Source organism: Ranitomeya variabilis, chromosome 2 (genome assembly GCF_051348905.1).
Source record: "Ranitomeya variabilis isolate aRanVar5 chromosome 2, aRanVar5.hap1, whole genome shotgun sequence".
NCBI classification, from domain to species: Eukaryota; Metazoa; Chordata; class Amphibia; order Anura; family Dendrobatidae; genus Ranitomeya; species Ranitomeya variabilis.
In genome coordinates, this window is record NC_135233.1 from 627,102,859 (window position 1) to 627,127,294 (window position 24,436).

General features: G+C 42.7%; 1 protein-coding gene across 1 annotated transcript in view; it reads left to right on the forward strand.

Moving 5' to 3' along the window:
• The window catches only part of TMEM208 (transmembrane protein 208), a 110,360-nt gene that overhangs the window by 23,769 nt on the left and 62,155 nt on the right, over positions 1 to 24,436 (forward strand). The window contains exon 5 of the mRNA XM_077289042.1: positions 395 to 479. Within this exon, the coding sequence (XP_077145157.1) occupies positions 395 to 479 (85 nt within the window). The remainder of the gene's footprint in view (positions 1 to 394; positions 480 to 24,436) is intronic.

A 24,436-nucleotide genomic window follows, 5' to 3' on the forward strand; every position in this document is an offset into this window, starting at 1 on the left:
TCGGCTGGTCCTTGGCAGGAAATTATGCGGGGCTGCCAGTCCTTGGCAGGAAGCGGGGCGGGGCGGGCGTTCCTGGGCAGGAAGCGGTGCGGGGTGGCCAGTCCTTGACAGGAAGTGGTGCGGGGTGGCCGGTCCTTGACAGGAAGCTGTGCGGGGCTGTCGGTCCAGGGCAGGAAGCGATGCAGTGTGGCCGGTCCTTGACAGGAAGTGGTGCGGGGCGGCCGGTCCTTGGCAGAAAGCGGTGCGGGTCGGCCGGTCCTGGGCAGGAAGCGGTGCGGGCGGCCAGTCCTGGGCAGGAAGCGGTGCGGGGCGGCCGGTCCTGGGCAGGAAGCGGTGCGGGGCGGCCGGTGCTGGGATCTCTGATCTGCTTTTATGCCTCCTTTTTTATTACTAGGCACCTAAAGGATGTTGTGTTGCTGACAGCCATCGTCCAGGTACTCAGCTGTTTTTCGCTCTACATCTGGTCCTTCTGGCTCCTGGTGAGTTCTCACATTTCAATTTTTGGCACTATTTTTATACATGGGCAGCGGTTTATGAAAGTAATTTCGCGAGAATTCTGCCATAAATTGCTTTAACCCCTTCACCCCCGGAGCTTTTTCCGTTTTTTAGTTTTCGTTTTTTGCTCCCCTCCTTCCCAGAGCCATAACTTTTTTTATTTTTCCGTCAATATGGCCATGTGAGGGCTTATTTTTTGCGGGACGAGATGTACTTTTGAACGATACCATTGGTTTTACCATGCCCTGTAACAGAAAACGGGAAAAAAATTCCAAGTGTGATGAAATTGCAAAAAAAAGTGCAATCTCACACTTGTTTTTTGTTTGGCTTTTTTGCTAGGTTCACCAAATGCTAAAACTAACCTGCCATTATGATTCTCCAGGTCATTACGAGTTCATAGACACCTAACATGTGTAGGTTATTTTTTACCTAAGTGGTGAAAAAAAATTCCAAAGTTTGCTAAAAAAATTGCACGATTTTCCGATACCTGTAGCGTCTCCAATTTTCGTGATCTGGGGTCAGGTGAGGGCTTATTTTTTGCGCGCCAAGCTGGCGTTTTTAATGATACCATTTTGGTGTAGATACGTTCTTTTGATCGCCCATTATTGCATTTTAATGCAATGTCGCGGTGACCAAAAAAACGTAATTTTGGCGTTTTGATTTTTTTTCTCGCTACGCCATTTAGCGGTCAGGTTAATCCTTTGTTTTTATTGATAGATCGGGCGATTCTGAACGCGGCGATACCAAATATGTGTATGTTTGATTTTTTTTTTTTATTATTGTTTTATTTTGATTGGGGCGAAAGGGGGGTGATTTGAGCTTTTATATATTTTTTATTTTTTTTACATTTTTAAATACTTTTTTTTTTTCTTTATTTTGGCATGCTTCAATAGCCTCCATAGGAGGCTAGAAGCATGAACAACTCGATCGCCTTTGCTACATAGAGGTGAAGTACAGATCACCTCTATGTAGCAGAAATGCAGGTGTACTTTGAACGCCGACCACAGGGTGGCGCTCAAAGCAATCGGCCATCAACGAGGAGGCCTCTGGTTGTTATGGCAATGCACCGATGACCCCCGATCATGTGACGGGGGTCAGCGGTGCGAGCACTTGCGGCCGGGAGCGCTAGTTAAATGCCACTGTCAGCGCTTGACGGCGGCATTTAACTAGTTAATGGGCGCGGGCGGATTGCAATTACGCTCGCGCTCATTGCGCGCACATGTCAGCTGTACAAAACAGCTGACATGTCGCGGCTTTGAGGTGGGCTCACCGCCGGAGCCCACCTCAAAGCAGGGGATCTGCCAGCTGTTGTACTATTCCGTCAGCTGGCAGAAAGGGGTTAAAGAGTCTCAAAATTGTGCAACTCCGAGATGAGCAATAAAATTGCAACTTGTGGAATTTTTACTCCAGTTTCTCCAGCTCTGCCAAAATGGATAAAGATGGGGCAGGACGGGCTGCATGCATTCTTTTTTTTTTTTTTTTTTTAATCAGATCATTTTTATTGATTATTTGATTTTATAAACAATTACATTACAACAATACATTATACAATATAGTACAAACACAATAAACTTAATAAACAAGTTTAACCTTTTAAAGTTTATTTAGTCCTATACCTGCCAAGGTATTCCATGCGAAACAAAGTTATCAATTTTGTCCAAATGAAGATTTTCCCAAAAACTGGTGACACGTTATTAAATACAGGGATTATGCGAAAACTAGTATTGGTTGTATGTTCACGAGCAGAAAATAATTGGGATCTATATGTCCTCAACATACAATAAGTAAAAAGCCGAAATAGCCAGCCGGTCTAGTACAGTTATTCTGAGCAGGTCCACAGATGCCACCCCAGGGGTGACCAGCCACCGTTCCCATATATTTATGAACATTCTTATTGAGTTCCTTTTAATGTAAGTACCTGTCACGAATCCACGCCGCTGCCCCCAATTTATTATTATTATTATTTATTGTTATAGCGCCATTTATTCCATGGCGCTTTACATGTGAGGAGGGGTATACATAATAAAAACAAGTACAATAATCTTAAACAATACAAGTCATAACTGGTACAGGAGGAGAGAGGACCCTGCCCGCAAAGGCTCACAATCTACAAGGGATGGGTGAGAATACAGTAGGTGAGGATAGAGCTGGTCATGCAGCGGTTTGGTTGATCGGTGGTTACTGCAGGTTGTAGGCTTGTCGGAAGAGGTGGGTCTTCAGGTTCTTTTTGAAGATTTCGATTGTAGGCGAGAGTCTGATGTGTTGTGGTAGAGGGTTCCAGAGTAGGGGTGATACGCGAGAGAAATCTTGTATACGTTTGTGGGAAGAGGAGATAAGAGGGGAGTAGAGAAGGAGATCTTGTGAGGATCGGAGGTTGCGTGTAGGTAAGTACCGGGAGACGAGGTCACAGATGTATGGAGGAGACAGGTTGTGGATGGCTTTGTATGTCACGGTTAGGGTTTTGTACTGGAGTCTCTGGGCAATGGGGAGCCAGTGAAAGGATTGACAGAGGGGAGAGGCCGGGGAATAGCGGGGGGACAGGTGGATTAGTCGGGCAGCAGAGTTAAGAATAGATTGGAGGGGTGCGAGAGTGTTCGAGGGGAGGCCACAGAGCAGGAGGTTGCAGTAGTCAAGGCGAGAGATGATGAGGGCATGGACTAGGGTTTTTGCAGAGTCTTGGTTAAGGAATGAACGGATTCGTGAAATATTTTTGAGTTGAAGTCGGCAGGAAGTGGAAAGGGCTTGGTTATGTGGTTTGAAGGAGAGATCAGCGTCAAGGATTACCCCGAGGCAGCGAGCTTGTGGGACTAGGGAGAGTGGGCAGCCATTTACTGTAATGGTTAGGTTCGTTGGGGGGGTCGCGTGAGATGGGGGAAAGATGATGAATTCTGTTTTGTCCATGTTAAGTTTCAGAAATCTAGCGGAGAAGAAGGATGAAATAGTGGACAGACATTGAGGGATTCTGGTTAGTAGGGAGGTGATATCTGGTCCAGAGATGTAGATCTGTGTGTCATCAGCATAGAGGTGATACTGAAAGCCATGAGATTCTATGAGCTGTCCCAGGCCAAAGGTGTAAATGGAGAAGAGCAGGGGCCCAAGGACTGAACCTTGCGGGACTCCGACAGATAGGGGGCGAGGTGAGGAGGTGGTGTGTGAGTGGGAGACGCTGAATGTCCGGTCTTTTAGGTATGATGAGATCCAGGATAGGGCCAAGTCTGTGATGCCAAGGGATGAGAGGGTCTGTAATAATAGGGAATGGTCCACTGTGTCAAAGGCAGCCGACAGGTCGAGGAGGAGGAGGACAGAGTAGTGTCGCTTGCTCTTGGCGGTTAAGAGGTCGTTGGTGACCTTAGTTAGGGCAGTTTCAGTGGAATGGTGTGACCGGAAGCCAGATTGTAAGCGGTCAAAGAGGGAGCAAGAAGAGAGATGGGAGGACAGTTCAAGGTAAACGTGTTGTTCCAGTAGTTTGGAGGCATAAGGGAGAAGTGATATAGGGCGATAGCTAGATACAGAGGATGGGTCAAGAGAGGGCTTTTTGAGGATACGTGTGATGGAGGCATGTTTAAAGCTTGAGGGGAAAACACCAGTTGTTAGTGATAGGTTGAAGAGATGGGTTAGGGTTGGGATGAAGACTGTGGTGAGGTTTGGGATGAGGTGGGATGGGAGCGGGTCAAGTGCACTGGTGGTGAGATGCGATCTTGAGAGTAGAGTGGAGAGTTGATCTTCTGTAATGGTGGAGAAGTTGGTTTTGGAGATGGAGGGCTGGGAAGTCGGGAGGAAGGGCTCTGGGGGTTGTTGACCAAAACTGTCTCTGATGCTATCAATCTTTTGCTTGAAAAAGGAGGCAATTTGTCACGAATCCTGCCCCGCTGCCACCAACTTGTCACTGTTCACACCGTGACCGTCACCTCTACATCACGGATGGGGGTGACTTAAGGCCAACAGACGGATATCACATTGGCAGGGGGGCTTATCCTAGTTATCCCTCCACTGCTAGCAATGTGATAAATAAAATAAAAAACACACACACAAGGCTATTGACCTCTTGATTTACAGCAGGGGCTTATTTTAGGTATCCCACTGCTCCACAATATACCACGAACTGCAGGGATTTATGTATATCCCGCTTTACAGTTCCTCTTAAACTTGCAGCTCTCTGGCGCCCCCCTTACCCTCAGGTCAGATTAGGTACTACACCTAGGGTAATTAGTCGCCCGAAAGGCTGCCTGCTATGCACTGGCTATTGGGCACGCTGCAGCGAGGCGATTTAACTACTCCCGCTCAGGCAGGAACAATAATTATCAATGTCGCCGTCGCTACAACGACTCCCAAAGGCACAGTGCACGGTATTGCTGCCACCAGCTTCGATTAAACAGGTCCGAAGCTAACCCAAAACAGTAGCGTAATTCCCTTCAGAAGACTTAGGATATGTTTTAGAGCATGAAGAACGAATCTAGTATTAAATATTATACTCCATTAAAGTTTAGGCAGTGTTTATAGAAAAATATTGCAAGGATGTTACAAAAGAGACAATTGCAAATATGTAAAAGGTAATTATAAAACAAACCGGGATTAAATAAGAACTAACACTTACATATGTTCAGATCATTTGAGGCAACCAGGCTAGTGGGCGGAGTTCCCAAATGTCCCAATTCATCAGGGTTCTGGAGTAAGATCAGGCTCACACAGACTCCAGCAGACAGACCCCCGGCTGGGGTGAGGGTAGAAACTTATAAAGTGTAGCTCGGTGACATCACCAAAAGGGCTGGCTCCCCAGACCCTCCTATCTCTTCAGTTTAACTAAACTTAACCTAAATTTGTCTAATGCCTGTAACTCCGCTACAGCACATGTGAGAATCATAACACACCCAGCATTCATCTTGTATTAAGATTTGCTCTCTATAGATACTAAATTCAGGCTAGTAGGGACACTCCGTTCCAGAGAAATCCAAACTCTGTCTCTGTTGGAACTAGAAGCCCGCGTTTATCGTGGCTGATAGAACCGTCGATGGATATTCACAAACTGGACCCATCATTTTCCTAGACAAAACCGTTGGCCCAATATCTTCCTATAACAGAACAAAGAGCCTCATGTTTTAAAAGGGAGATCAGACCAGTTTCTGCTAGCACAACTTTCCACTGCAGCTATGCCAGTCGTAAATACCTTTCTTCAATAAAAACTCCCCCACATACATTGACAAGGCAAGCTCTTGCCTGAGTGAAAGGGAAGGGGGCTTTTTAGCCCACAGCCTGGGCTAACAAGAGAAACTAAACTTATATGATATTTCATACAATATCGTGACAGTACCTCTCTCCAGGCCTATGGTATTATTAATTTTAGCTTTCAATTCCTCCAATGTTGGGGGATTACAGTCTAGCCAGCGCAATGTTAACAATTTCCTGGCCAGAAGCAATATTCTCAGAATGGTGGTAGTCACAGGGGATCTTTAAATCTACTCCCACCCCGAGAAGGCGCAGTATGCACACCCTGGGACCAAGTTGTATGTGTATGCCGAATACTTGTTTACTCAGGGAGGTCACTCCCACCCAGTAGTGGTTGATATCAGCACATTCCCATGTGCATCAGATGGGCCCCATTCGTACCGCATCTCTGACATGAGTCTTGAGTCCGAGCCCCAATTTTAAACAATGTATTAGGTGTCTTATATACCATGTGGAGAAGGACAATTTTGGACATTCTTTGGGACTCAGAGATAGTATAGGTGTTGTTTCTAGCATTTCTTTCCATTGTTCTTCAGATATGGGGCCAACGTCTTGCATGAATGGTTTGTATGTGATGGAGCTGAATGATCCAAAAGTGAATACTAACCTGTGTAAAGATTTTCTACCAAGTCCACATGGCATCACTTAAACTCCTGTCGTGGAACATTAGAGGGTTGGGGAGTGCTAGGAAACGGAATATGGTATTTTCTCTGAGATACGCCAAACGTAAGCACAGATAATGTCTTCAGAAAACTCATTTGACACCAGACACTGTATCCAGGACGAATAAGCCTTGGATACAATGGTAGAAGCATGCTACACATACGTCCTATTCCAGGGGAGTGGTTGTTATGGTGCACGGGTCGTTGAGGTGGTCAGTCCAAGTGATTAAGAAAGATTCGGAAGGAAGATTCATTTTTTATATGCATTTATAGATCTGGTGCCTTACATACTGCTCAATATCTATAATCCCCCTCCAGCTAAGACTGAAGTACTCCACCAGGCGACCATTTTTGTATCACAATATCCTGATGCTAGGGGGCGTGGCTTAGGCACAGGTGATGTAGGTCGCAAAACGTGCGAGCTCCTGAGGTAACCCTCTAACGCGATCTTTTTTGAAAATTTATACTTCCATTCATATTTACTTTTATTCAGAAATTTATTGTTCACATTTTGAGACATTTTTTGCCTTAATCGGATAATCCTAGGATTGTTTATCCTGTTTTGAAGATGACAGACTTAAAATGGCGTCATCAAACGGCTTGTCCCTGTGAGTGACTAATTTTCTGAGGTAAAATGGACTACAGGACTACAATTTTTCTTTTTAAACGTGTTTTTTATTTTTTATATACATTTGTGTGGATTTATGACATTTTTTCTGCTGAAGACATTTTGTTAATTTCTATTAATAACACCACTGGAGGTGTTTTTTGGAGTTGCCCCAGGCCATCTGGGGGGGGTTTTTACTCTTTTTTTTTTTTTTTATTGAATTTGTACCAGGCACATCATCTTTGAGGGCCCTGTCACGGCATGTCATAAGTGCTGGTGGTCCGGCATTTTTTCTTTCAGTGAAGTCACCGCTACTCTGGCGGTGTGACAGACTACCAAAAAAAGTCCCTACCCAACGGGGTTTTTTCGCCCCCTTTTCACTACTTTTGGACCTGGCACACAGGGGGTGAAGATTCTGTCAGGGACCGCTCCAGGCACCATCTTCCTCCATCTCAGTGACGTCACTGTTAATCGGGCGGTGTCACAAACTACAACGGATCACCTTCCTTGGGTGTGCCCCTACCCTACCGGGGGGTTTCACCCCCTTTTAACTGTATTTGCACCCGGCACACCAGGGGTGAAGCTTCTACCACGGACCGCTCCAGGCGCCATCTTCCTCCGCTTCAGTGACATCATCGCTGCCTGCGATATTCTTGTAAGTGCTCAAATTGCTTCGGATCCACTTCAGAAAACTTCCTTCGGGTTGCCCCTTGTGAACCGGGGGATCTGGGATCTATTTTCTTTCTGTTTTCATTGGGCACATCGCCCGGGAAGATCCTGTCACGGACCGCTGTTTCTGTCGGTTCCCTGGCTTCTCCTCCTCTGGCGGTGACGTCACCGCTGACTGCGGCCATCTTCTGGAGGCTGCAGAAGATTACAGCTGCTCTGTCTTTGCATAATATTGACTTATTGCTTGCTTGGTTTCATTGAGGGTGGGGAAGGGGCGGGTATTTTTATTGCCTGAAAAGGTCTTTTTTGTCCATTTCCTTTTAGTAATTGCTCTTAAAAAAGTGGGAGTTAGTTCTGATTAACCCCTTCATGACCTTAGGATTTTCCATTTTTTTGTGTTCGTTTTTCGCTCCCCTCCTTCCCAGAGCCATAACTTTTTTTATTTTTCCGTCAATTTGGCCATGTGAGGGCTTATTTTTTGCGGAACGAGTTGTACTTTTGAACGACATCATTGGTTTTACCATATCGTGTACTAGAAAACGGGAAAAAAATTTCAAGTGCCGTGAAAATGCAAAAAATGTGCAGTCCCACCCTTGTTTTTTGTTTGGCTTTTTTGCTAGGTTCACTAAATGATAAAACTGACCTGCCATTATGATTTTCCAGGTCAGTACGAGTTCATAGACACCTTACATGACTAGGTTATTTTTTATCTAAGTGGTGAAAAAAAATTCCAAACTTTGCTTAAAAAATAAAATAAAATTGCGCCATTTTTCGATACTCGTAGCGACTCAATTTTTCATGAACTGGGGTCGGTTGAGGGCTTATTTTTTTGCGTGCCGAGCTGGGGTTTTTAATTATACCATTTCGGTGCAGATACGTTCTTTTGATCGCCCGTTATTGCATTTTAATGCAATGTCGCGGCAACCAAAAAAACGTAATTCTGGCGTTTCGAATTTTTTTCTCGCTACGCCGTTTAGCGATCAGGTTAATGCTTTTTTTTTTATTGATCGGGCGCTTCTGAACGCGGTGATACCAAATATGTGTAGGTTTGATTTTTTTTTTTTTTTTATTTTGATTGGGGCGAAAGGGGGGTGATTTTAAACTTTTATATTTTTTTTATTACTTTTTTTTTTACTTTTGCCATGCTTCAATAGCCTCCATGGGAGGCTAGAAGCTGGCACAACGCGATCGGCTCTGCTACATAGCAGCGATCATAAGATCGCTGCTATGCAGCAGAAATGCAGGTGTGCTATGAGTGCCGACCACAGGGTGGCGCTCACAGCTACCTGCGATCAGTAACCATAGAGGTCTCAACAGGGCTGTGGAGTCAGTAAGCCACAGTTGCGACTCCGACTCCTGGACTTTATCAGGTTCCGACTCCGGCTCCGACTCCGACTCCTTCATAAATGGCCAATTCGTAACAATAAATTTACTGTTGTAAAATATTAACATCGTGCTTATTCAGTTTCTCACCATCATATAAGTAATCAGACCACTTAGAGCAAAAACTATATTTATTAGAATACAATTAGAATATAGCAAATAACTTTTATAAACTTTTCTAAACTCTTGTAAGTAAATATGCAATAAACACTGTTATGCAGTTAATAAGAAGAAATCTATAAATTTGTCCTCAGAAAAAGTATTGCCTCTGTCAGATCCTCCTTCATGGCTGTCCTCAAATCTGATCTAATTATTTTGAGAGCAGAGAACAACCTCTCTACACTAACTTGGGTTGGTGGCAAAGCAGTAACCACTCGGGCAACATCTCTGACAATGTCAGGATACAGAGGAATCGCTTGTTGCCCTGTTATTTTTGATGAACGGTCAAATTTCTCAATTTCTTTTAGTGCACATGAAAAATTCTGCTGAAATGTACTGGCTGTGTTCTTTGATGGGGATGACTCTTCTTCTATGTGGGAACGCTTTGCACGGTCCTTGTGATCCAAATATTTTTCGAAATTAAATTCTTCATCAGTTGATGAGGGTGAAGATGTGGCAGGACGACCAAATTCTTCTTGTTCCTCCTGACTGTTCTGCAACCCTTTCATCCTTACTGCTATTTCAAACAGAGCTTCTTTTCCTTTAGTTAGCTGTTGATCATCTAGAAGAATCTGATGCATTGGGTCTACATAAACAGCTGCCAAAAGAATGTTATTTTGTAATAGTAGCTCCTCTCTCCGTTTCATTGATGTAGCAATGCCACTTGCAATTAACCCTCCTGTTTGGGACAGGCGAAGCATCAGGTTCTTCCACTCCTTTAAGAAAATACCTGGAGTTAAGTCCTCTGCTTGTAATTTTTTAGTCACTGTAAATGGGTGCTCTAGCAATTTTTCCAGCTCAGTCACCTGATTCCACTGACTTTCATTTAGCGTCAGTTGAGGGTTAGCCATGTCTACAAGAAAGGTTTTCAGTTCAACCAAGCGCTGAATCATTAAGTAAGTACTGCCCCATCGTGTGGCTTGATCAATAATTGCCCCTTTTCCAGCACGTCTCTTCAAAATTGAGTCAACTTTAGGGGTTCTGGCAACAGTAGCAAATTTTCTCACCTTGCCAATCAGTGCAGCAGCATGTCCTTCTTGCAGACTGTCTCTTATAGCCAGCTGTAGCGTATGCACAACACAGGGCATGTGATGAATGAAAGAACGTATTGACACAGTTTCATCAAGATCATCTAAACTATCATGTTGCTGTTCATCTGAAGCAACTTCAGTTTGCTCCTCAGTTACAATACTGTGTTTCTCTATTTCAAACATTTCTGTGTCTGTGGACCCAGAATGTTCTTCTAGCTGCTGGTCACCATCATTACTCTCATTCATTAGCTTAATAGTACTTATATTTGAAGCATTGTCAGTTACGACAGAAAGAACTTGCTCTTTTTTAAGTTCATAGTCTTGCAGAACCTTTTCCACCAAGACCTGGAGAAACTCACTGGTGTGATGAGCTTTGGTGTCTTTTACTGCCAATGTCTTGGTAACTATTTCATTTTTGTCACAAACAAATCGGACATTGATGGCAAAATAGTTTACTCTGTGACGTGTACAGGCATCCATTTTTAGAAACAGAAAGCGTCCCTTGAGAGTTTTTTAAGTTCTTCCTTTTGTTTAAAAGCTTCTTCGATTACTAATTTTCTAATACTCTCTCTCTCCAGAGAAACACCAAGCCTGCGGGCCATTTCCCCATTCAGACACATAAAAGCTGGTCATAAAAATAATGAAATAGGCACACTATCCTTTACAACAAGCTCTATGATCTGTTTTTTAAATGCATCTACTGTCAATGTCACAGTAACTTTGTCACTGACAAAATATCTTGCAACTGATGGCTGCAAAGTTCTCTGCTCCTTTGTTTGGCTGGAAGAGCTGGGCACTGGTTCATTGGTTTGGATGCAGTCTTTCTCTTCCACTGCTTTCAGTACTTCTGGATGAAAGTGCTGTAAATGTCTCTTTAGATTAGAAGCTCTGGTAGGAGCATTTTTATCTTTGCCTGAATATGCACTGATCTTGGCTTCACAGCATTTGTTTTCGTCTGGATCATTTGTCATACACTGACAGACATAATGTTTTCTATCTTGAGTGATGGTGAAATGTTCAAATACAGCTGATTTAATGTGACGCTTCTTTGACATTCTCAGGTTTTTAATTCTGCATTCACAATCCAAATGACAATTCTTTTTCCTAAAAACAATTGTACAAAATTATTGCCAGGTCGTACAACTGATATAGTGGTCAGTAATACTGTTATTCCTCGTACTCACAGTTATCTGATGCAAAGTTTGTTGAAAGGATAATACTTCTTACAGTCTTCCTCTTCTGAGTAGCAGCTGTGAGATGTTTGGAAGAAGCACATCTAGTAAACATCTAGTCTAGAGGAGGAGCTTTACTACTAAGAATTTGCAACACATTTTCACTTTCAGTTTCATACATTGTAAGTAGGGGGGTTGGGGCAGCATGAGGTTAACCAAGTATAAGATTAGATAAGGGCATTGGAGAACAGTGACACACAAGAAGTAAGGGTACCGTCTCACAGTGGCACTTTGGTCGCTACGACGGCACGATCCGTGACGTTCCAGCGATATACTTACGATATCGCTGTGTCTGACACGCTACTGCGATCAGGGACCCCGCTGAGAATCGTACGTCGTATCAGATCGTTTGAAACTTTCTTTCGTCGTCAAGTGTCCCGCTGTGGCGGCATGATTGCATCGTGTAACAAAGGTTGTATACGATGTGCGCACAGTAACCAACGGCTTCTACATCGCAAATACGTCATGAAATTATCGCTCCAGCGCCCTGCATTGCAAAGTGTGACCGCAGTCTACGACGCTGGAGCGATAATGGAGCGACGCTGGAGCGTCACGGATCGTGCCGTCGTAGCGACCAAAGTGCCACTGTGAGACGGTACCCTAAGAAATGTCTCTATCTCCAGCAGAACTGCTTATCACTGTTGTTCATAGTTGGATAGAACATATATATTTGAGTAACGTTTATAAAATTCATATGAAAGTTCAATTATGAAATATTAATACATTTTTTTTAAAGCTGGAGTCGGTACATTTCTACCCACTCCGACTCCAACCAAAACTAACTCCGACTCCACGACTCCGACTCCACAGCCCTGGGTCTCAAGGACCTCTATGGTTACAATGCAGAAGCATCGCTGACCCCCGATCATGTGACGGGGTCGGCGATGTGCTCATTTCCGGCCGGCCGGAAGCGCAGGTTAAATGCTGCTGTCTGCGTTTGACAGCGGCATTTAACTAGTTAATAGCGGCGGGTGAATCGCGATTTCACCCGCCGCTATTGCGGGCACACGTCAGCTGTTCAAAACAGCTGACATGTCCCGGCTTTGATGCGGGCTCACCGCCGGAGCCCGCATCAAAGCGGGGCTTCTGACCTCGGACGTACTATCCCGTCCGAGGTCAGAAAGGGTTTAATATAGAATAATAATAATTATATAAAGCTTATAATAAATTTGTATTGTATATTTATATATCTACCTATTTACATATTAGGTCACTTTTACCTGTATCTTATTGGGAGATAACATTTTAAAGTAAGAGGTTGGTAAAATATATAACAACTTTCTATGTCATAACCTATACAATATCACATTGTGGTGGGACCTTGTCTTGCCTTCAATCACTTTTTTATAATACCGCTGGACACCATGAGTCATCTCACCTCTAAATTGCCTATGGCTAAATCATCTGGTTCTTCTAGAGCTCAAAAACAAAATAAGGACCCACGGGCTAATCTTGGTTCTTCAAGGGACTCTGTTAATTTGCTGAGTCCAGTTAAGTCTCGTTCTCCTATTGAGAGAGAGCTCTCACAGTCCTCTATCAAGGCCCTTTCTCATTCCGCGTCCACGCCTAAAGCTTGCTTAGCAGAGCTCTGTGTGGAACTTCCCTCTTCACTCATTTCTACTGAGACCATGGACCTCTCTTCCTCTTCAAAGAGGAAGGGTCCCTCAAGTTGGGGGGGAACGCGGTCCTCCATTACCAATTCTTCGAAAGAGGACTCTACTAATTATTCTCCCAATCTTAGTCCAAAAAAGTCCAAACCAAGGACTGAGAAACCATCTGTGTCTTCCCTGTCTTCTTGTACTTTTCATGATGCAACATCGCTTGAGGCGTGTATGGATACTCTGGTTGATAAACTTAGCACCAGATTGCGTCTTGATATGGCCAACCAGACGAAAATATTTCAGGAGACTCTTGAGTTTTCCACTTCTCGGTTGGATAACCATGAAGTCAGACTGGGAGAATTGGAAAAGACACATGCACTGTCCTTAAAGGAACAGTCTGACTCTAAATCAGAAATTCTTCAGTTGAAGCTTAAGTTGGCAGATCTAGAGGACAGATCCCATCGTAACAACATTAAAATTAGAGGTATATCTGAAGATATCTCGCACATTAAGCTCCCTGAGTTTAAGGGGATTTTTAGGAGGATGATTCCCAATCTTTCGGATACGGATCTCATTATAGATTGTATCCATCGTCTTCCTAAGCCTCCTTCTGTCCCTAAAGACCTCGCTAGAGATGTTATCATGAAAATTCACTTTTATCATATTAAAGAGAAAATACAAAGCCTGGTCAAAATTAAAGGAGGATTCCCAGAACCCTATCACCATCTTAAGTTGTTTGCTGACCTGTCCAAAGCGACTATTGAGGGTCGGAGGCACTTTAGATCACTCACCTCCATGCTGAGAGGGAAAGGCCTTCCTTAAAAGTGGGGTTTTCCTCTGAGGCTCATCTATTAATTATAGGTGAAAAAATGCAGTTTTACTTACACCTGAGGAGGGTCTCCTATTTTTGAAATCCCACTATGCTATTTCTTCCGTTCCTGCATCTACTTCCACAGGTCCAGGCCATGTCACTTGAGCTCAATTTGTCATTTTTTGATTTGCGTACCTGGGTTTTCTAATATTGTATGATATTGTGCTTCTATTATTCATTTGTTCAATCTTAAATATTTGTTATTGGTACTAATGAGGGTCTCCTTGGCCTTGCGCTGCATGGACTTTTTCCCCCGGTACAAGAAGGAGAGCCATTTTCTTGGTTTCCCTCTAATGCTCTAGTACTGTAAAGTTTAAAGTTTGTACTTTTCATTGTCTATTTAGTCTTGGTAGTGATTTCTTTTTCTTGTTACTTTCCAGCCGGTGATGGCCTACTAATGCCAATTTTTTCTTTCTTTTTTCTCTCATGGTGCTTACTTTGGTTACCTATAATGTGAGGGGTCTTAATAGCCCGAATAGACGCTTTTCCTTTCAAAGGGAAATTAATAAATCTGTTGCGGATGTGGTGTGCCTGCATGAGACTAAATTTAAGATACATCTTCCTGCATTTGCCCTAAAACATTACCCACATGTTCTTGAAGCCTCGGGTCCCTCTAAAGGGGCAGGCGTTATGACCCTGATCAGAGACTCCTTGTCGTTTGAACTATTGGAGGAATTGGTTGCTGTGAATGGTCATTTTCATGTCCTTGTTTGCAAGATAAATTCCCAAATTCACACAATTGTAAATATTTATGCTCCTAATAAGGGTCAAATTAAATTTTTAGATAAGTTGCTGAAAAAAATTGAACCACTTAAAAAAGGCATTCTTTTAGGGGACTTTAATTTGGTCCCTGATAATATACTTGATGCCTCATCCTCAAATAGGCTTAACTTCCCCTCCTTAAATAATTGGCTTTTTACTCACGAACTTTATGACATCTTTAGATGTTTAAACTCCACTTCAAGGGAATACACATTTTTCTGACTCCCATTTGTCAGCTTCTCGCATTGATCTGATATTATTATTTTATTATTATTATTATTATTTATTTATATAGCACCATTGATTGTTCTCCCTCCCGAGATTTTCCTCTATATCCATTGGTAATAAATCCATTTCGGATCATGCCCGTCATTGCCAAATTGATTGAAGGTCGCTCTATCAATAATCAACCGTTGTGGAAGTGTAATGCTTCTATTTTTCAAAATCCTACATACCATGAGGACATTTCTAGATCTCTTAACCTTTTTATTTTTCTGAGAATATGTATGACCCAAGCCATTCCTCCAGTGGAACGCACAAAATACGGTTCTACGTGGCGCTCTCATTCATATTTCCTCCCGTATTAAAAATTTTAACCGCCAAAAGATTAAACGTTTACAAGCCTTGATTAAAAGAGAAGGAGTCGGAGCTGGCATTGGCCAATAGCCCCACCCCTTGTTCCAAAACTTTGATTTATCCCATCTTAGGAATGAATTGAGGACCACAATTTTTTCATTTTATGACTGCGGTCAATCAAAAATTAATCACTATATGTCCCTTAACAAGCCCACTCGTTTTATGTTTAATAGAATTAAAAAGGTTAGAATATGTAACCGAATCGACAAGATCATTTCTCCTGAGGGCATTTCTCTCACCCACCCACAGGACATTGCAAATGAATTTGCACAATATTTCAATCAATTATATAATTTGCGGTCTGATCCCTCTCTTCCCATTCCAGGTGCGAGATCTATTGATGACTTTTTGTCTTCTGTCAATCTTCCACAACTTGATTCCATGGATGCAGACTTTTTGGCTTCTCCTTTTACTGCAGAAGAGATTAGTGACACAATAAAACAATTGAAATCTTATAAGGCCCCTGGTCCTGATGGTTATAGCAATAATTATTATAAATCATTCCGTGAAATTCTTGTCCCACATTTAGTTCAAATTTTCAATGCCGCTGTGTCCATTAGTTCTTTCCCTAGGGAAAATTTGGATGCCACAATTATACTTATTCCCAAGCCTCATACAAGTCCTGATCAAATAGTTAATTACCGTCCCATTTCATTAATTAATACTGATCTTAAAATTTATTCCAAAGTCTTAGCTAACCGCCTTAACCTTATTTTGCCCAAATTAATTTCCACGGACCAGATTGGATTTATCAAGCATCGACAATCCATTGAAGGTACCATGAGGCTGATAAATATTATTAAATTAATTAATTCCCGAAAAATTAACTCCACTTTAATTTCCCTTGATGCAGAAAAAGCGTTTGATCGCTTAAATTGGACTTTTCTCAAATGTTCCCTACTAAAATTTGGGTTTGATTTGGACTTTATAAATAAAATTATGGATTTATAATCCGATCCTCAGGCAAAAATGTATATTAATAATCACTTTCACCCCCCATTTCCAATCTCTAATGGTACTCGGCAGGGTTGCCCCCTTTCTCCACTGCTTTTTGCCCTTGCCATAGAGCCATTAGCCCAGCTCATTAGAGATAATCCCTCCATAGAGGGAGTTCGCATGGATCTTAAGGAATTTAAAATCAGTTTACACTGTGTTCCAAATTATTATGCACAAAGAGTTTAGGAGTGATAAGGTTAGAATTTTTTTGTTTGTCATTTAAACTCATTGATGGTGATGTGTGTCAGGGCTCTTTATATCACTGAAAGCAATTGCAGATACCTGTGCAAATTAGTTTGGCAGGTGTGTCCAAATAAAAGCAAGACTACTTAAGAAGGCTGTTCCACATTATTAAGCAGCCTACATTTTTGGCCAAAATGAGGAAGAAAAAGGATGTGTCGGCTGCTGAGAAGCAACAAATTGTGGAGTATTTAGGTCAAGGCATGACTTCAATCAACATTGCCAAGACACTTCATCATGATCATCGCACAATCAAGAAGTATGTAGCTGATTCCCAGCACACACGTGTGCGTGCTGATAAGGAAAAATTGAGGACTCTTTCCAACAGGCAATTGCGTAAGGTTAAAAGAGCAGCTGCAAAAATGCCTTGTCATAGCAGCAGACAAGTTTTTGAAGCTGCTGGTGCCTCCAACGTCCCCAGAACAACAAGATGCAGGGTCCTTCAGAGGTGCGTAAGCCATCCTGTCGACCACCTCTATCCACTGCACACAAGCAGAAACAGCTCCAGTGGGCCAAACGATACATGAAGACTGACTTCCAAACTGTTTTGTTCACCGATGAGTGCCGTGCAACGCTCGATGGTCCAGATGGATGGAGTGGAGGATGGCTGGTTGATGGACACCCCATGAAAACACGGCTAAGGCGCCAACAAGGAGGAGGTGGAGTAATGTTTTGGGCTGGAATCATGGGGAGAGAGATTGTCGGCCCCTTTATGATCCCTGAAGGGGTAAAGATGAACTCCATAATCTATGTGGAGTTTCTAAAAACACTTCCTGCCTTGGTTCAAGAGGAAGAACCGTGCTTTCCGCAGCAAGATCATTTTCATGCATGATAATGCACCGTCTCATGCTGCAAAAAACACATCTGCATCTCTGGCTGCTATGGGCATAAAAGAGGACAAACTTATGGTGTGGCCACCATCTTCCCCTGACCTCAACCCCATTGAGAACCTCTGGAGCATCATCAAAAGGAGTGTCTATGATGGCGGGAGGCAGTTCACATCTAAGCAACAGCTCTGGGAGGGTATTCTGTCCAAAACAATTGAAGCAGAAACCATCCAAAAACTGACAAATTCAATGGACGAGAGAGTTCAGAAGCTTCTTTCGAACAAGGGGTCCTATGTGCAAATGTAACATCATCTAAAATAAAGTTTTCACTTGAAAACTGTTTGATTTCATTTTGTAATAAGCTGATAATGCTTATAACTTCACAATTGACCATTTTTTTGTTCAAAATAAAATAAAAAAGGTTGAAAACTCTGCTGTGCATAATAATTTGGAACATGCATTTTGAGTGTTTATTTTTTTTAAAAAGATACTGTTTTCATAGGCAGTTTGTTCCAAAACATTGCAATTATACTAGAATAGTAGATGACTGGAAAATAACAATGACTGCAATTCAGATAGGTAATTTAGAGAAAATATGAGGAAATATTATTTGCATAATAATTTAGAACACAGTGTATATGCTGATGATATTCTCCTGTCCCTTACCAATCCTTGTCGTTCTATTCCACATTTGCAAACCCTTCTTAAAAAATTTTCATTTTTTTTTTTGTATTTTAAAATAAACAAGTCCAAGTCGAAAATTTTTCAATTTAACCTCACTGATTCTCAAATCCGGAGTATAAGGCTTTGTGCACACGTTGCGGATTTTGCTGCGGATCCACAGTGGATCAGCAGTTCCGGGTCCGCAGCAGCTTTCCATGCGTTTACAGTACAATGTAAACCTATAGAAAACGCCATCCGCAGTGCTCATGCTCTGGAAAAAAAACGCGCGGAAACGCTGCGGGTTACATTCCGCAACATGTCAATTCTTTGTGCGGATTCCGCAGCGGTTTACACCTGCTCCATAATAGGAATCCGCAGGTGGAATCTGCATAAAATCCGCAGTTAAAACGCAGTGCCTTTTACCTGCGGATTTCTCAAATCCGCTGCGGAAAAATCAGCAGAGCTCCAAGCTACGTGTGCACTTACACTAAAGGATATTTCGCCCTGGAGTTGGGCGGAGACGGATATTGTTTATTTGGGTCTGAGATTTTCTAGAAACCTTAGCTCCTTGATTCCCAGCAATTTGGATTCTCTTATTGCTTCCATTTCTAAAGAGCTTAGATTTTATGATGATAAAGTATTATCGTGGTGGGGGAGGTGCCTTATTGTAAAATCAATAATTCTTCCCAAGATCCTCTATATCTTGAGGTCCCTTCCTTTACTTGTTTCTACTTCCTATTTGACCAGTTTGCAGGCACACCTCAATCTGTTTGCTTGGGGCAACAAGAGAGCTCGTATAGCCTCTAGTCAACTGTATAAACATAAATTGTGTGGATGTATGGGTCTTGGATGTATGGGTCGTCTTAATGTTTCGGCCTATTATTTCTCTAATTTAATTAAACAGTCTATATTGATGGTCTGCAGATCATACACCTTCATGGGTGGAATTGGAATTATATTTTAATAGAAATTCTCCACCTTGTAATATTATTATCAATTTATTCACCTCTAAGTCTTTGCTTTGGTCTGATCATCCGATATTTCTAGCTGTTCTTGTGGCATGACGGAAATTTCTCAAAATTAAAAGTGGTTTCACTAGGATGGAGCTTATGCTGAGACTTCCCCTCTCTTTTTTGGCTACTGTTTTCTCTTTTGATCTGCATTCAAGTTGGGCTGACTGGGGAATCTCTAAACTACATGACATCTTTGATGGTAACAAGTTTGTGTAATTTACCCACCTTAAAGATAGGTTTGGTGTTCCCTCATCGGCTTTTATGCAGTTTACTATTTTAAAGGATTTTTTGAGGCCACTGGTGACTGTTCGCCCTCCTTTATCGGAGCCGGTGATTAATATTTTATGCAACTCCTGTCATAGCATATTTTGGTCTACTCAATATATCTACCAGTGGTTTAATAACAATTTCAAAATTATAAAATCCCCATACATGAGCAAATGGGAATCTACTTTGAATCTTTCTGTAGCTCTAGATGATTGGGAACTGGCCATGTCCTTGACTAAGGGTACCGTCTCACATAACGATTTACCAACGATCACGACCAGCGATACGACCTGGCCGTGATCGTTGGTAAGTGGTTGTGTGGTCGCTGGGGAGCTGTCACACAGTCAGCTCTCCAGCAACCAACGATGCCGAAGGCCCCGGGTAACCAGGGTAAACATCGGGTTATTAAGCACAGGGCCGCGCTTAGTAACCCGATGTTTACCGTGGTTACCAGCGTAAAAGTAAAAAAAAAAAAACACTACATACTCACATTCCGGTGTCTGTCCCCCGGCTTTCTGCTTCTCTCCACTGTGTCTGTGCCAGCCGGAAAGCACAGCGGTGACGTCACCGCTGTGCTCGCTTTCCGGCCGGCGCTCACAGTGCAGAGAAGCAGAACGCCGGGGGACAGACACCGGAATGTGAGTATGTAGTGTTTGTTTTTTTTTACTTTTACGCTGGTAACCACGGTAAACATCGGGTTACTAAGCGCGGCCCTGCGCTTAGTAACCCGATGTTTACCCTGGTTACAAGCGAACGCATCGCTGGATCGCTGTCACACACAACAATCCAGCGATGACAGCGGGAGATCCAGCGACGAAAGAAAGTTCCAAACGATCTGCTACGACGTACGATTCTCAGCAGGGTCCCTGATCGCTGCTGCGTGTCAGACACAGCGATATCGTATGGATATCGCTGGAACGTCACGGATCGTACCGTCGTAGCGACAAAAGTGCCACTGTGTGATGGTACCCTTAGTCTGCCACCATGTCCATAGCTCTTCATGAGTCTTATTTTAAGCTTATCTCTAGGTGGTATTATTCACCGTCTCGCTTAGCATTTATTAATCCTTCCAATTCCCCTCTCTGCTGGAGGGATTGTGGACATTATGGTAGCCTTTCCCATTTGTTTTGGTTTTGTCCACGTATTAGACCTTTTTGGGATGAAATCTCTTCTCTTATTTCTATTATATTAAAACGTTCGGATTTTTCTCTGTCTCCTCAGTTGGCCCTGCTTTCGTTGAATGTAGATCAATTGACTCCACCTTTTAGGAAACTTGTTATACATCTGCTTTTAGTTTCTAAGAATGCTATTGTTTTTTTTTGGAAATCTTCTAAAATACCCTGTTCACAAGAAATTGACAAACTGGCTTTGCATAAATCCTATGAACAAAAACTGGCGTTACTGAATGGCTGCTTTCCTTCCTTTTTGAAAAAAATAGTCTCGCTGGCTGGAAATATTTCCATAAGAATTTACTGTATTTGTTTTATTTTATTTTACTCTATTTTTACTTTTATGCTTCATGAATGTTTCACGCCATTGCATTTATGTTAACCTTGCTCTCTCTATGTCTTGTTTTGGTTGAAAATGTTAATAAAATTGTTTGGAAAAACAATATCCTGATGCCTGGGAGATTTCAATATGATTCTTAATCTTTATTTGGATAGAATGAGTGCTGCAAAACCTAGGCCCGGCAGCCAAGACACTACCGTGTTGGGTGCTGTGATAGCGGAGATAGGCTGGATTGATTTATGGAGACAACAGCATCCTTTTAAGAAAGAATTCTCTTCTCTTCTCGCTACTCGTCGGCCGCTCGCTGTTTATCCAGAATTGATCATGCATTTGGAAATAGTGCTGTATTATCGGATCTACGTGAAATTGAGTACCTCCCTAGGGCAGTATCAGATCACTCTCCATTGATGGTGAGCCTTCATCTGGGAGGTCCTGATGGACATAAGAGATTCCGTATACATCCATTCTGGCTATCCTTTATTGGGGAGCAAGATAGAATGATAGACCAGTTGGATGTCTTTATAACAGACCGTGCTGATTTCCCTGATGGGTAAGTGTGTGGGATATGGTTAATGCATATTGGAGGGGATGTGTTAAATCCACAATTTCGTATATTAAAATAGAATCCTATGTTGGGGAACGAAGGCTTGCTGAGGAATGTAAATCACTGGAAGCCGAATATAATAACAACGCCTTTGACAATTCCTTACATAAAAAGCTCAGGAAGGGGAGGGAATATCTGTTCTTTATCGGAAAAAGCCCAGAGGAAACTCTTTTTTTTTTTTTTTTTTTTTTACCAAACAAACTTATTTTGAACCCTGGAACCAATCAAGTAAATTTCTGGCATATATATATAGTCCAACAAAATCACATGTCCCCATCCATTCTGTCCATTAACGCGAGGGAGGGAACCCCATTGCTCAAGTCTAACCAAATTGCAAACAGATTTGAAGAGCACTTTAAAGAGTTGTATAATTCTCAATTAAACCACACCGTAGAAGAAATTGATGAGTATTTAGACCAGATTGAATTTCCTAAACTTTCTTGTGAGGACCATGCATTCTTGGATAGGGATATCACTTTGGAGGAAATCCAGGAAGCCACCATGTCCCTTTCTAGTGGAAAAACTCCCGGACCTGACGGTATGCCCACAGAGCTATATAAAAGGTATTTAGACCAATTAGGGCCTATTCTGTTGCAGACCCTATCTGAAGCACTTGCAGGACACTCGCTCCCCCAATCCCTTTATGATGCCACTATTGTGGTGATTCCAAAGCCTGACAAGCCTGCTGAGAAGTGTGGTTCTTACCATCCCATATCCTTGCTCAATACTGACTATAAAATTCTTACGAAACTTATTGTTAATAGACTGAAGGCAGTAATATTGGGTATTATACATGAGGACCAAACTGGTTTTATCCCAGGAAGATCTACCTCTAATATTAGAAGGGTGCAGGTTCTGACGCAGGTAGACCATAAATATAACAGACCTTGGGCGATAGCCTCTTTAGATACCGCAAAGGCCTTTGATTCTTGCAACGGGTGGTTCTGAAATTTGGTTTCTCTGTTAAATTTTACAAATGGACTGAATTGTTATATCGCATGCTGAGAGCTAATATACTGGTAAATGGCGTGCTATCAGAATATTTCAATCTGAGCAGGGGGAGCAGACAGAGCTGCCCACTATCCACAGTGCTCTTTGCACTGGCGAATGAACCAATTGCACTTAAAATTAGACAAGATCATTTTGTGGAGGGAATCGACATAAATTCTAGGGTGGAATAAGGTAGGATTATATGCTGATGACCTGGTGCTCTTCCTGGATAAGATTGGACAGTGCCTTCCTAGAGCGATTGACCTTAATTGCTTTGGAGAATTGTCGGGTCGTAAAATTAATTGGAGCAAATTGGTAGTCATGTCAATAGTGGATAATATAACAGTACCCGTGTTGTTTGGTTTAAAAGTGTTACAAAAATTTAAGTATTTGGGCATTGTAATTAACCAAAATCCAGTTAAAGATCTTGGAGATTATATATACCTCCTCGAGGATATGATGAAGAAAAAGTTTGAGATATGGTCTCGACTCCCTCTGTCTGTAGCGGGCAGAATTGGACTAATTAACATGATAATCCTCCCAAAGTGTTTATATATGTTGGAACATACATCAATCAAAGTCCCTAAAGGTACCTTCACACTGAACAACTTAACAACGATAACGATCCGTGACGTTGCAGCATCCTGGATAGCGATATCGTTGTGTTTGACACGCAGCAGCGATCTGGATCCTGCTGTGATATCGTTGGTCGGAGCTAGAAGGCCAGCACCTTATTTTGTCTCTGGATCACCCGCTGACATCGCTGGATCGGTGTGTGTGACACCGATCCAGCGATGTCTTCACTGGTAACCAGGGTAAACATCGGGTTACTAAGCGCAGGGCCGCGCTTAGTAACCCAATATTTACCCTGGTTACCAGTGTAAATGTAAAAAAAAACTCTACATACTCACCTTCTGATGTCTGTCGCGTCCCCCGGCGTCCGCTTCCCTGCACTGTGTCAGCGCCGGACGGCCGTAAAGCAGAGCACAGCGGTGACGTCACCGCGCTGCTTTAGGGCCGGCGCTTACACAGTGCTGGGAAGCGGACGCCGGGGGACGCGATAGACACCGGAATGTAAGTATGTAGTGTTTTTTTTTTTTTTTACATTTACACTGGTAACCAGGGTAAACATCGGGTTACTAAGCGCGGCCCTGCGCTTAGTAACCCGATGTTTACCCTGGTTATCCGGGGACTTCGGCATAGTTCTCCAGCGACCACACAACGACTAAACAGCGACGCTGCAGCGATCGGCATCGTTGTCTATATCGCTGCAGCGTCGCTTAATGTGACGGTACCTTTAGGATTTCTTTAAGAAAATGCATATCTTAAAGGCAGCATTTATATGGGGCTCCTCTAGGCCTAAAGTAAATATTGATTCCTTGCAAAGGCCCAAAAGAGAGGGTGGGTATGCGGTACCTGACCTCTTTCTATATTATCTAGCTGGCCAACTACGATACTTAAAATATTGGCTAATCCATGATAAACTTAATAACACAGAGGCTCATCTCATTCATTTTCTGGGGGGGACACACACCATGGGCAGTATTGGAGGACTCATACAGACCACCTCGGGGCCTGCTGTTTGCACATAGTTTAGCAATACAGGTTTGGTGGGAAAGTAAGCGTATTTTAAAGTTTTCTGACCAGGTTAGGGAGACTTGGATATGGGATAATCCTGAATTTTCGCATCTCCAGAATTTACAAGACCCAGGTGTGGAGAAACTGGGGTCAGTGGGTGCTCTCGTCCGCTGGCCCGGCTGTCTTTAGCAAGACTGCATGGACCACGGCTCATACCACTGAACGCCTGCTCTATCTCCCCGTGGGCAATACACTACACAGACAACACTGGGTTAAGGTAAAACAGTGTGGCAATACTTTATTGAACCACAACACACAATAGCAAACAGAGCAATCCCACCATGGCTGGAATTGTTTGGTTACATGGGCGCATATAAAAGATCACTGCGTCTCCACGTATTTCCAGTATGACATGATG